The sequence below is a fragment of the Puma concolor genome, chromosome D3, assembly GCF_028749965.1.
Source record: "Puma concolor isolate L17-30 chromosome D3, mPumCon1.1.hap2, whole genome shotgun sequence".
NCBI lineage: Eukaryota > Metazoa > Chordata > Mammalia > Carnivora > Felidae > Puma > Puma concolor.
This window is the reverse complement of record NC_141678.1, coordinates 29311153-29324086: the sequence shown is the minus strand read 5'-3', so window position 1 is coordinate 29324086 and position 12934 is coordinate 29311153. Positions and strand designations below refer to the sequence as shown.

The 12934-nt window shown below is 45.7% G+C and overlaps 2 protein-coding genes across 2 annotated transcripts in view; one reads left to right on the top strand and one right to left on the bottom strand.

The window, feature by feature from the left end:
* PI4KA (phosphatidylinositol 4-kinase alpha) overlaps positions 1-12934 on the bottom strand; it is a 113993-nt gene that overhangs the window by 52227 nt on the left and 48832 nt on the right. The gene's annotated exons all lie outside the window — the stretch shown is intronic.
* Positions 200-12818, top strand: SERPIND1 (serpin family D member 1). Its single transcript, XM_025933653.2, has 5 exons — positions 200-351; positions 3803-4698; positions 8712-8985; positions 10924-11068; positions 11974-12818. The coding sequence occupies exons 2-5, from the start codon at positions 3819-3821 to the stop codon at positions 12163-12165; spliced, it is 1491 nt and encodes a 496-aa protein (XP_025789438.2). The 5' UTR covers positions 200-351; positions 3803-3818; the 3' UTR covers positions 12166-12818.

Genomic DNA, 12934 nt, shown 5'->3' with positions numbered 1-12934 from the left:
CATTATAGCTACCCCCAATGCAACCAAGCCTCCAGAGCTCTGAAGAGTATGTCAATTATGTGGTGGCTTCAGCAAGGACTGTGTCCACAAGCACATTGACAAAGTGACAAATCAGGCCTTCAAAACACCAGCTGCACCAGAACTGGGGCAGAGAAGTCAGAAGTCACTCAGCAGAGATCAAAGACACAGCCGAGGGGGTTTGTGCTGACAAAGCTAGTTGAATGGTGTTTGATTTGGGACATATTTACTTTGGAAAATACCCAATACCAGCCCAGCATCAAAGTTCACATTGAAACCCTGCTGGTGACCTTGGCTCATTTCATCTCTGCCACACTTCTCAGAAGCACAGAGGTGAGTTGGGTTTCTGACATTTCTGCTGATTATAAACTCTTATTTGCGGTGGTTAGAGATGGGTAACTGGTGCATTTCTCTATCAAACTACAAGTTCAAAAGCTTTCTACATCATCCTAAAAATGGAAAAATGTTTTTATTTTTTAGTCTGCCTATTGTAACATTCGTCAGTTATGTTTTTGAGACAATTGACAAAATTGGAACAGGAACTAGAATAAAGTATTGTGCCTATGTTAGATTATTTTAAATGGATAACTGTACTATGATGGTGCATGAAAATATCCTTGTCCTTAGGCACTTTTCCCTAAAATATTAGAATTTAAAGTGAGAGGGACATACAAGTGACCTATTGTCAGAAAGTTCAGAAAAAAAAGAGTATACATGTGTGCCTGTGTGCACACCCATACACACACACACACACACACACACACACACACACACACACACACACACACACGCATACACACGGAGAGAGCCATAAAGCAACTGTTCTAAAATACAAAAGCTGGTGAAATCTGGGTGCACAGGGATTGTTTTTTATGCTGATCTTTCAACTTCTGTAAGTTTGAAGTTATTCTAAAATGAAAGATTTTTTAAAAAAACTTTAGGCAGTTACTTCTCTCCCAACACATCTGCCCTCTTGGGGCCTGAAGACACACCCTGGAGGGACTAGGGTGTCCAGATGTTACGCTCTGATGCGTGATCAAAAAGGCTAAACCTGTTCCATACAATTGGCATGAGAAAGCGCCATATAAAGTTCCCAGAAAAGCAAACTTTTGAATGATTTACCTTTAAAAAATATTGCTTCTCTTCAAAGATAGTCATCTGGATTTAAACACAACTTAGTGATAGTTTTAAAGTGTCTTATATAATTCTTAATAAATGGCAAAATGACAGGAAGATGGGCCTTTTAGATCCTTAATTTAAAAAAAATTTTAATACTTATTTACTTTTGAGAGAGAGAGAGGCAGAGACAGAGACAGAATATGAGCCGGGGAGGGGAAGACAGAGAGGGAGACACAGAATCCGAAGCAGGCTCCAGGCTCTGAGCTGTCAGCACAGACGCAGAAGCAGGGCTTGAACCCAGGAACCATGAGATCATGACCTGAGCTGAAGTTGGACACTTAACCGACTGAGCCACCCAGGTGCCCCTTAGATCCTTAATTTTAATCCACAAACAATATCAAAGAGCTTTTCTCCTTCCTCTAATAAGGGAATAATGAACACTATTTTTGGTTTTTTATCAGATAATGCAGAAACAGGGTATAAGAAGCTTCCAAATATACTACATGAATACATGAAAAAAACATGAATGTCTTCATCTCTGCCTCCTTATCTGGTCTCAGATTCCTTTTCCTGAACTCTTACTCATTCACGTTACTGTTGTTGTTTTTAACCTTGTTTTTATCTGAGAAGGATCCTTTTAAGTGCAGCCTAGAAAGGAGACTTTCATCACGTTGCTCACTTTCTTCTCTTTTTACAGTGTACTGCTATCAATATTCACGCCCAATTCTGTCTGGAAATTGGGCCCAGTTCTACCTGTAGCCAGACACATTAGAAGTTGTTTCCCGCAAGTGGGACAGGTGTGCAGCATGGTAGCCTCAGCTGGGTGTTGGTGGGGTGGGGGGGCGGTGTGGGGCAGGAAAAGACAGCGGACATTTTCTAAGTCAGAAACTGTGACTTGCCCTCTCCAAAATGTGTGATTCAAAAGTCTCTTGGTGGTGATTAGAACAGCATTTGAGCCAACTATTTTCACAGTACCATAGGGGAAGACCCAACCAAGGAGGGAGACTAGGGGGCAGAGAAACCAGTCCTGGTGCTTCCAGGCAAACAGGTGGAGGTTCCACTGCCACGTATAGTGACACAAGGCTCAGTATTCTGGTATGTAAAATGCTGGAAGGATGAAGTTAAGTTGCACAGATGAAGTTCCTTGTATAGCACCTGGCATTCAGCAGACACTCTATCAAGAGCCACTGCTGTCATCAACATCAACAAAACCAAGAGCATCCCAAGTGGGGTATCTGTATAGCTAGCCCCATTTCCAGGCCTAACAAGTCCAAATATTTATTTAACAGGTGCCAGTAACTCTTATCTGGCTTGGACTAGAAGCAGATATTCTGGTGATCAAATATCTACCTAATGGGAGATGGTTACACACACACACACACACACACACACACACACCCCAAACTTTACAAGACACAATTCTTCCATCTGGTCTCTTCAGAAGTGATGCTGGGATCACGTGTGATGGTGTAGCATTAAAAATGCCTGCTGTTGCTGTCCCAGAGAAACACAGAAGCATCAAATGATAGTTCATCTACCCAGGATGTAATTATTACATAGGAAGTAAGCAAGAGAAAGGTAAAGCCATTGGTAGGTAAAACTGATTTGACAAATCAAGGCACATCCTTCCTTGGAACAAGGCAAGGGATGGGTAGATAAAGACAGGCTTACTTACCACAGCATATATATTAAAAATTTACCTGGTTGATTTCAATAAAGGGACTGCCCCTCAGGCCTTTTAGTAAGAGCTGACATTACCCTAACACAGACCTTCTAAGTCTGGTAAGATTATTTCTAATTCAATGCTAGAAGCAGTTAAGTAAGAAAGTTTTAGTAGTTCTCCTGCTAGCAGTGGGAGCCAAGTAACAGATGCAAAGAAGACAGCACATCTGCGGTAAGCCATATAACCTCACAGCTTCTGGGGCTCCAGGGGAAAGACGAGCCACCAGTCACCTTTCATTAGGCACCCAGAGGATCACTACATTACGACAAATTCCAAATCTTACGCAAATTACACAACCCCAAAATAATGACACAAATCTCACATTATCTTTAGGATATCTGTTTTCAGAAAAGCCTGGCCTGCATACATTTTGCAACATCTCCACTCAGGCCCCACCTCTTGGTGAAGCTTGGTGAAGCTCTCCTGGCACCCTGCTCCTACCACAGGAAGCAGAGCCGCACCGCAGCTCTGCACCCCTACCTGCTTTGGTAGTGTCCTTATGTGAGCCCCGTGCTTTATTGCACATCTGCTCCCCATCAGGCGAGCAGAACCCCTTGGTGGGGGAGACTTTTGTGCCTCCCGTGCCTAAAATATGTTGTTTGGAAACAGGAGACAAAGTTTAGTGAATGAATGAAAAAGAAACTCCCTGGGAATGCTAAGCCCCCAGGATTCTATATGGTTTTAGTTTTGCAAACCTTAAAGAAGGGATTCTCAAGTAGGGTCCACAGATCCTTCAGGCAGGTTTATGAAACCACACAAAATATTAGTTACCTGTTTATCTTCACTAGCTTCTCTTAAAGTTCATGATCCTAAAATGGTTAAACACTCTGACTCCCAGGGCACCTTCCTGGGTCAAAACCCAGATGACTGCTTGTCATCTGAGCAGTGTGGTGGCAGGTCCATGAGGCCACCTCTCACCATGTCATTGGTTTTCTCTCCCAGCTTTAGCTCTGCCAAAATGAAATGCCCATTCCAACCCCTCATCATTTCTCTCATCCTAATGTCTATATGTGGGAGCAACAGCCTGGCTGGTCAGCTTGAGAAAGGAGGGGAAGATTCTATATCCACAGACCCCCAATGGGGGCAGTTAAATAGCAAAAACCTGAGCATGCCCCTTCTCCCTGCTGACTTCCACAAGGAAAATACGGTCACCAACGACTGGATCCCAGAGGGGGAGGAGGACGAGGACTATCTGGACCTGGAGAAGATATTCAGTGAAGATGATGACTATATTGACATCATCGATGCGGTTTCGCCAACCGATTCAGAGGCTGGCGAAGGGAACATCCTCCAGCTCTTCCAAGGCAAGAGCCGAATCCAGCGTCTCAACATCCTCAATGCAAAGTTCGCTTTCAACCTTTACAGAGCACTGAAGGAGCAGGTGCGTCCTTCCGACAACATCTTTATAGCCCCAGTGGGCATTTCCACCGCCATGGGTATGATTTCCTTTGGCCTGCAGGGGGAGACCTATGAACAAGTGCACTCGATTTTGCATTTTAAAGACTTTGTCAATGCCAGCAGCAAGTATGAGATCATGACCATTCACAATCTCTTCCGTAAGCTGACTCATCGCCTCTTCAGGAGGAATTTTGGGTACACACTGAGGTCGGTCAATGATCTTTATGTCCAGAAGCAATTTCCAATCCTGGATGACTTCAAAAGGAAAGTAAAAGAGTACTACTTTGCGGAGGCCCTGGAGGCTAACTTCTCAGACCCTGCCTTCATATCGAAAACCAATAACCACATTCTGAAGCTCACCAAGGGTCTCATAAAAGACGCTCTGGAGAATATAGACCCAGCTACTCAGATAATGATTCTAAACTGCATCTACTTTAAAGGTAAGAATAGCTGGGGCACCTGGGTGACTCAGTCGGTTAAGCGTCCGACTTTGGCTCAGGTTAGAATCTCATGGTTCGTGGGTTTGAGCCCTACGTTGGGCTCTGTGCTGACAGCTCAGAGCCTGGAGCTTGCTTCCGCATGTGCTCTCTCTCTCAAAAATAAATAAACATTAAAAAAAGAAAAATTTAAAGGTAAGAATAGCTTAAGTTTCTCAAAACAAATTCGCAACATACTTTTAGTGCACAGATGGACTGAACATCGAGAACTATATTCTAGAGGCTCCTGGGTGGCTCAGTCAGTGGAGTGTCTGACTTCAGCTCAGATCATGGTCTCATTGTTCGTGGGTTCAAGCCCCACATTGGGCTCCATGCTGACAGCGTGGAGCCTGCTTGGATTCTCTCTCTCTTCCCCCCTCTCTGCCCCTCTCCCATTCATGCTCGCTCACTCTCTCTCAAAATAAATAAACTATACAAACTATTTTAAAAAAATGTTCTAGCTCTGATTTATCCAGGAAACCAAGACACAGGTTAGCTCACAGGGAAGATGAGGATGGGGTGATGGTGGCAGCTGACACTGAGCCCTAACTCTGTGCTTTCTGCTCACTGAATCTCCACCAAAACCTTGTTATTAGTGTTGCATGTTACAGATGGAGACACTAAGGCACAGAGAAGTAAAATGAGGCTCCCAGGGCACACAGTCAATTAAGGGCAGAGCCAAGGTTGTCCCAGGTTGCTTTGTTAAATTGGAAGAAAAAATGGAAAACCTTTTTAGAATTTGGCCAGCCTAGATTTGAGGGTTTTTGGGGTGTTTTTTTTCATCTCCTTCCCCAATTATTGGTAAGCAGGAATATGGACAAGAGGCTGAAGACAGATGTCTGAAAACTGTTCAGCTTGACTAACTGACATGAACACCTGCAACTCCTTTTTGGGATACTTATGCACTAATGGGCAGGAGGGGGCGGGGAAATATACTATTATTTCTAGACCAACTGTTCTGCGCCAGGCAAGAAAGGAGGACATTTGCCAACCCCACACCACTATGCACATAGGACCCCTGGGATCCTAGAAATAAATTGGCAATGGACTTGTAAAACCCAAACCTCTTTCATAGTGCCCTGGGACCTGAACCAGAAGAAACCTCTACCCCACTCTACAAGCCTAGAGAGCCAGAGGGCAGACACAAGGAATGAGTCTATATCTCAACGACTCATGGTGACACACAATCACTCTCCTCTCTGCCACCAAGAACTGGCAGGCACCAGCTAGAGTCAGTCCCCCAGGTCTGGGAGGCCACGCTTCTTCGCTACTTAGCTCCAGTGTTGGTTATAGCAGCCCAGAGAGGTGAAGGACAGGAGACCTCTCTTGGCTGCTGCTCTGAGGTGGTGGGGCTGCTGAAGGTAAGCCGAGACCTCCTCACAGCTGTGTCAGGTAGGCATTCTGCCAGATGGGCAAAGTAGGGCTGAAGCAGCCAAGACCACAGGAGGGACATGGAGGCTGAGCCAGGTCCCTGGGCTTCCCCCCCGAATGCCAGGCACACCGCTGGCCTTGTGGTGGGTAGATCAAAGGCTGAGGCTCTAGCAGGCTTGTGACAGACACACACACACACACACACACATGAACTATATATACAGTGAACACATACATATAATTTTTATTACTGGCTGTAAGTATGTCTTTTGGAAGTGAGCAAACTGGAGTGTAAGCCCTGGCCTCACCACTCCCTATTCATGTGGCCTCAGGAAAGTCATTCAATGTCTCTGCGACTCAGTTTCCTCACCTTTATCACAGAGATGATAACATCTACTCTAACAGGGCTGTGTGCAGGACTGCAAGAGACAGTGATACAGTGCTAGCCCAGTATGTGGAATGTGGCAGGAGTTTAATGAACTTGAATGAGTAAAACTGCAGATGTCAATGTCATATAATATATTAAGTAGGTATGATATTGCTAGTGATGTTTACTCTGCTTCTATGGGCAACTAACCTATGTTTAGGAATGGCTTTAGAACAGCCAGTGTAAGTCACTTGGGCAGCATCAAGGCCCTCAGTCTTACTGGTCTGTGGGGCACCCTGGACACGAATGCCTATGCATTAGGCTAGCTGGATGATTGGGAATAGACAGAGAAACACAGCAGCAAGCCACTCATGCCAGCATGGGCTTCAGAAATAACTAGGACAGTCAGTTTATGACCTCCTGCACTCAGTGACCAGTGTAACGCCAAAGGGCAAAAGTGGCAAATATATGTGCGTCCTTTTCCCCTCATGTTGGATAGTCACTTAATTTAGTGTTGGAACCAGAGGGATGAAATGCTAATAGGAGTTAGTCTTTCATTGATGCTTATCAAAAGAAAGGAAGGTCTAGAGGTGTATTTTATTTTATTTTATTTTATTTTGAGAGAAAGAGAGTGTGTGTGGGAGTGGGGAAGGGGCAGAGGGAGAGAGGGAGAGAGAGAATCTTGGGCTCCGCACCCAGCTCAGATCTAACACAGGGCTCAAAGTCATGACTGTGAGATCATGACCTGAGCCAAAATCAAGAGTCGGACACTTAACTGACTGAGCCACCCAGACGTCCCTAGAAGTGTAATTTTAATCACCAGCTTCTAAATCTGTTACTAATTTGATTTTTAATTACAAATGTTATAACCACATTGCAAAGCCAATAAAAACAGAGGTTGGGCCTCAGGAGGAAGTCAGAAGAATCCTAGGAGACATGTGACAGCTCCAGCAGAAGGGTAGTGACATCCGTGGTTGCAACAACCTGGGGGCAGGGGGAAGCACCCCTGGCATCTCAGGGGCAAAGGTCAAGGATGCTGCTAAACACCCTACAAGGCAGGACAGCCCCCACAACAGAGAACTGCCCAAATGTCAACAGTGCCGAGGCCGAGAAGCCTGGGGCAGAGGCCCGCACAGGGAGAAGGAAACCTGGCTCCCATCACAGGCAGGCAGTTTAAACCTCCTCCTAAAGAACCTCCAGCTTACCTCATCCCAGCAGTTCTAACTACCAACTGGAAACCTAGAACAAGTTACTTAGCCTCTTTGTGCCTCTGCTTCCTTGTCTGTAAAACAGGGCTAATAATAAAAAGCATGCACCTCATATGGTTGCTAGGAGGAAGGAATGAGTGATCCAGGAGAGATGCTTAGGGGAACGCAGGCACACTGCCAGTTCTCCATTGTCAGTCAGCAGTCATTAGTAGCTACCAGCACCTTAGAGCTAAAAGAGAGGCCTGCTTATTCCTGGATACAGTGTTACACCGGAATCTTTTTTTTTTTTTTTTAGTTATTTATTTTGAGAGAATAAGAGTGAGAGAGAGTGTATGTGTGCAAACGAGGAAGGGGGGCAGAGAGAGAGAGGGAGACAAAGAATCCCTGGCACGCTCTGTGCTATTAGCATAGAGCCTGACCTGGGGCTTGATCTCACAAACCATGAGATCATGACCTGAATGGAAATCAAGAGTCAGATGCTTAACCGACTGAGCTATGTAGACACCCCACACCCAAATCTGATGTGAAGATCTGATGGCATCATCAGTGTGTGCAGCTAGTCCCTATCGAATCGCAGAGTGGAGAGGATGAAAGCCATCAAACTAGAGCTGTCATGAGAAAAAAGCTACTCTTTTTATAGATCAACAACAAGCAGAGGTCCAGGCATGTTAGGCATCTTGCTAGAGTCAAACAACTAGTTAGTGCCTGCATCTACACCAGAATTCATTCCAGTCTATTTCTCTACCATTATCACGCTTCCTACAAGTATGTTAGCATTGTGACCTTCTTGGAATCATTTAGAACAGTGGTCCTCAAAGTGTGGTCTCTGGACCAGGAGCATCAGCATCACCTGGGAACTTGTTAGAAATCCAAGTTCTTGGCTCAAATCAGACCTACAGAACCAGGGACACTGGGGGTGGGCCCTGTAGCCAGAACAAGTCCTTCGGGTGTTTCTGTTGCACACTTACATGTGTGGACCACTGCTTTAAAATAACATTTTAATAAAAGCCTTGTTCTTGTTGACTTTACAGGATCCTGGGTGAATAAATTCCCAGTAGAAATGACACACAACCACAACTTCCGACTCAATGAACGAGAAGTAGTCAAAGTTTCCATGATGCAGACCAAGGGGAACTTTCTGGCCGCAAATGACCAGGAGCTGGACTGTGATGTCCTGCGGCTGGAGTATGTGGGGGGCATCAGCATGCTAATTGTGGTCCCTCACAAGCTGTCTGGGATGAAGACCCTTGAGACACAGCTGACACCACAGGTGGTGGAGAGATGGCAGAAAAGCATGACAAACAGGTACTTTAAGTTGAATGTTCTTTTGATCTCTGGGAGGCTGGGAGAGCCCAGGAATACTGGGAACTTTGGTCATTTTAAGAAGGAAGCTGTGTGCACAAAAAAAACAAGAACTGTTACACTGGGTCACTCTTGTTAATTCAGACCAAATTTCCTGCTCAGTGAGAAGTAATCAGAAAGCATCTGTGAGAAACACATCTGCCTTCCCTATGACAGTTTCAGAAGTGAGGGGCAGGTGACTTTGTGCCAGTATGGAAACAATCCTGGCTCTGCCATCTAGTTGCTCTGTGGCTTTGAGCCCTGGCTTTGTCATCCGTAAAGGTAGCATGATTCCATGATTTCCCAGGGTCACAGAGAGAAATAAATAGAAATGTAATATTGAGCATCCCTCACAGCGCCTGGTGCCTGAGAGGTGTTCAACAAAGATGAGCTTTCCCTTTCCTGAGCAGGAAATCCTGTGGTCCTTGTAGCCTATTAAGGACATGTCATTCATGATTTTCCTCTTACTATTTATTACTCCATAGACAAAACTACAGGTTTTAAATATTTACTATGACTATTAGAGGATCATGGCAGAAAGAATAAAAAAGTTGTTTTTCTGCTTTATTTAATACTGGCTAGGCCCATATTAAGATATGAATTTGGTTCAGATTTCCTTTTGGGACAAAAATACAAAGAAATGAGGGATGCCTGGGTGGCTCAGTCGGTTGAGCATCTGACTCTTGATTTCGGCTCAGGTCATGATGCCAGGGTCATGGGATTGAGCCCCATGTTGGGCTCTGAGCTCAGCATATGGCCTGCTTGAGATTCTCTCTCTCTCTCTCTCTCTCTCTCTCTCTCTCTCAAAAAGAAAACAAAAAAAAGTCCCTCTTGTGCCTGCATCCTTCTTAACCTCACTGCCATGACCTCCTACCCTGAGCCAGGAAGGCCTAACCAGCCTGTCCATTCCATTCCTCAAGCCACCCCGCACTGGCCTCCAAACAGCATTCCCAAAACACCCTCCACTCCACCTCCTCTTCTCATAAGCTCTCTGTGGGCCCCCTGCCCATGGGATGTGGCCTAGCTTCTTGGCTAGGCCCAAAGACACAGCCCCCATCTGACCTGCTCCAGCCCTCCTCCTCTTTCCTCCCCACCTGCCAAGTGCCCCATTGTACCCCAGCCATACCACAGCCTTAAGCTCCCTCCAGGCTTTGCTCATACCATCTCTCAAGCTGTGGGCAGCCTCCAGGCCACAGGAATATCCCTCCTCCCCATCCCCTGTTGGATGGCTCCAGTACTTAGATCTATTCTAGTTGTTCAGACATTATCATACCACCTTTACAATTCTGTTGCTTCACACATGTGAGTACTGGCTTGGCAAAAGGGAAGCAAACTCTTGAAAAGGGGGACCATGCCTGATGTCCTCTTTATCTCCTTCATGTGCTGGACTTGGCCCTATGGGCACTAGAGTTGCTGTTTATCAATAAGGACTGAATGTGTTGAGGCAAGGACTGAGAACATTTAGCACTGTCTGGCAAATGAAGGCTTCTTTTTTCAGTACACTGACCAGATATTTAATTGCTTACTTAACGAAATAAGAAATGCCTAAAATCAAGGACCCAAACAAGAGAATTATTTTAGATACCCTCAAACCATAAACCAGTAACCATTCTGCTGCTGGCCAGGAAGGCAGGATGTGAATCCCACAGTATGGAGGAAATGACTGCACAGTACTAACCATATCTCCATTTTAAGGAACTGGAATCATAATGGATGGTCTCTCTCAAATCCTCAACTGACAGTACTAGGATGTGAATTTTAAGAAGTGCTGCATTAATTCTGTGGTAAAAGCAACCTGGGGTTGGTGGGAGAAAGGTAGGTTGTGGACATCTGAGGGAAAGACATGATTCTTGTATAACTTGTGGTTCAATAAAACTGGGCCCCCTTTCCTTCTCTGATCAGAACTCGAGAGGTGCTTCTGCCTAAATTCAAGCTGGAGAAGAACTACAACCTGGTGGAGGCCCTGAAGTCAATGGGGGTCACAGCGCTGTTTGACAAAGACAGCAATATGGCAGGAATCTCAGACCACAGGATCACCATCGATCTGGTAATCTCTCCCCTTGTCCACCCTCTGCACCTGACCCCAGGATCTTCCCCCAGCAAAGCCTCCCTCCTGCCTCACATGACTTCACAGCTCAGGGGTGCTGGGTCTGCTCTCCCTGGGTCTGTCAGGCACTGAGTGGGCAGGGTAGTCTGTTTTAGGGAGCACCATGGTAGCCCCCATCCCCACTGACAGCAGAAAGAGATGGGGTGTGTGCTCCAATCTGTGAAATACCTACACCCAGCTGAATCATGAAAGGCTCATTAAATACATGCAGAGACACTGCATGACCTGCATGCTGAACTTAACACAACCACAGACACTTCACAAAAAAAAAGAGAGAATACCAGTCCAAACAACATGCTGATCGAGGCCCAACCCTTCTGGCAATGCACCTAGAGCTGCTCTCTTGCTGGCAGACCACTCATACTGTCACCACTATGAGCGACTGTAATGTTGGAGTTTAAAGATACACACTGTTTAGGGGTGCCTGGGTGGCTCAGTTGGTTAAATGTCTGACTTTGGCTCAGGTCATGATCTCATGGTTTGTGAGTTTGAGCCACATATCAGGGTCTGTGCTGGCAGCTCAGAGCCTGGAGCCTGCTTCGTATTCTGTGTCTCCCTTTCTCTCAGTCCCTCTCCCACTCACAATTTGTCTCTCTCAATCTTGCAAAAATAAACAAACATTAAAAAAAAAAAAAGATACACAGTTTACACAACACAGCTTCTGAGCACAATTACTGCACTTGGAAGGAGGTGAGCAAGACCTTCAAGGGTCCTTCTGACCAGCTGTGGTTTGGGCCTTGTATGTGGTCTTTCCACCCTGAATGAAAGGAGACTCCACTCTATTCTCTATCCCTCCGTGTGCCCACTGATGGGATCTGACAACTTTCCTTTCCATTTTCAAACAGTTCAAGCACCAAGGTACCATCATGGTGAACGAAGAGGGCACCCAAGCTGCCGCCGTGACCACTGTGGGGTTCATGCCACTGTCTACCCAAGTCCGTTTCACTGTCGACCGCCCCTTTCTGTTCCTCATCTATGAGCACCGCACCAGCTGCCTGCTCTTCATGGGGAGAGTTGCCAACCCCACCAAGTCCTAAAGGTGGAGGTCTGGGCATTTCAAGTGTTTTGGGGCCACTCTGTAATTCTGGTTCCATTCTAACAATGAGAACGGAGATGTTTTGCCATCATGGCTTTCATGGTTTATGCTACCATTCTGAAATCGAGGCCCATAGGAGACAAGAAATTTACAAACGACCAAGAAGCTCACTGGAATCAGTTCAGCACAGTGAATAATGCCAGCAGTTCATAGAAGTTAATGTACCTGTGACATGTCAGCTGTTACCTAGAGGGTGTCAACAACATACAGATGGGTTTAGTTCCTCCTCCTCAGTGCAAACCTGTGGAGGTCCTGCCTGCACACCTCCTTCCCCTGCAGTCCCCGTCCTTGAGCATTTGGCTCTATTACTCAAATTACCAGCGCTCCTCATCTGAACACAGAACACAGAAATGAGCTGCAGGACTAATTTCTCACCTCTCCCAAGGCTGGTGCCTAGGACAGAAGCAACCTCATGACATTTAAGGGGTGCCCTGGGTGTTAGCGCTTCATTCTCTCAAGGTTCAACCTTCCGAATTGATGCTAAATGTCATCTATACTTCTGCTATCACCTCACCGCTGCCCAGAAGACAGCATGTACACATGGCACCATGCTTCCTACCTTAGCGATAAATACATATCGCCACTTTTACTGTGTCTGTTATAATTCTCTATTTTTTCTCTATTGAGGCTCAAATAACTAAGAAAAGCCAAATTCAAAACAGCTGACATCCCTAGGAATGACAGAGGTTGACAATAAGCAACTTGAGTTC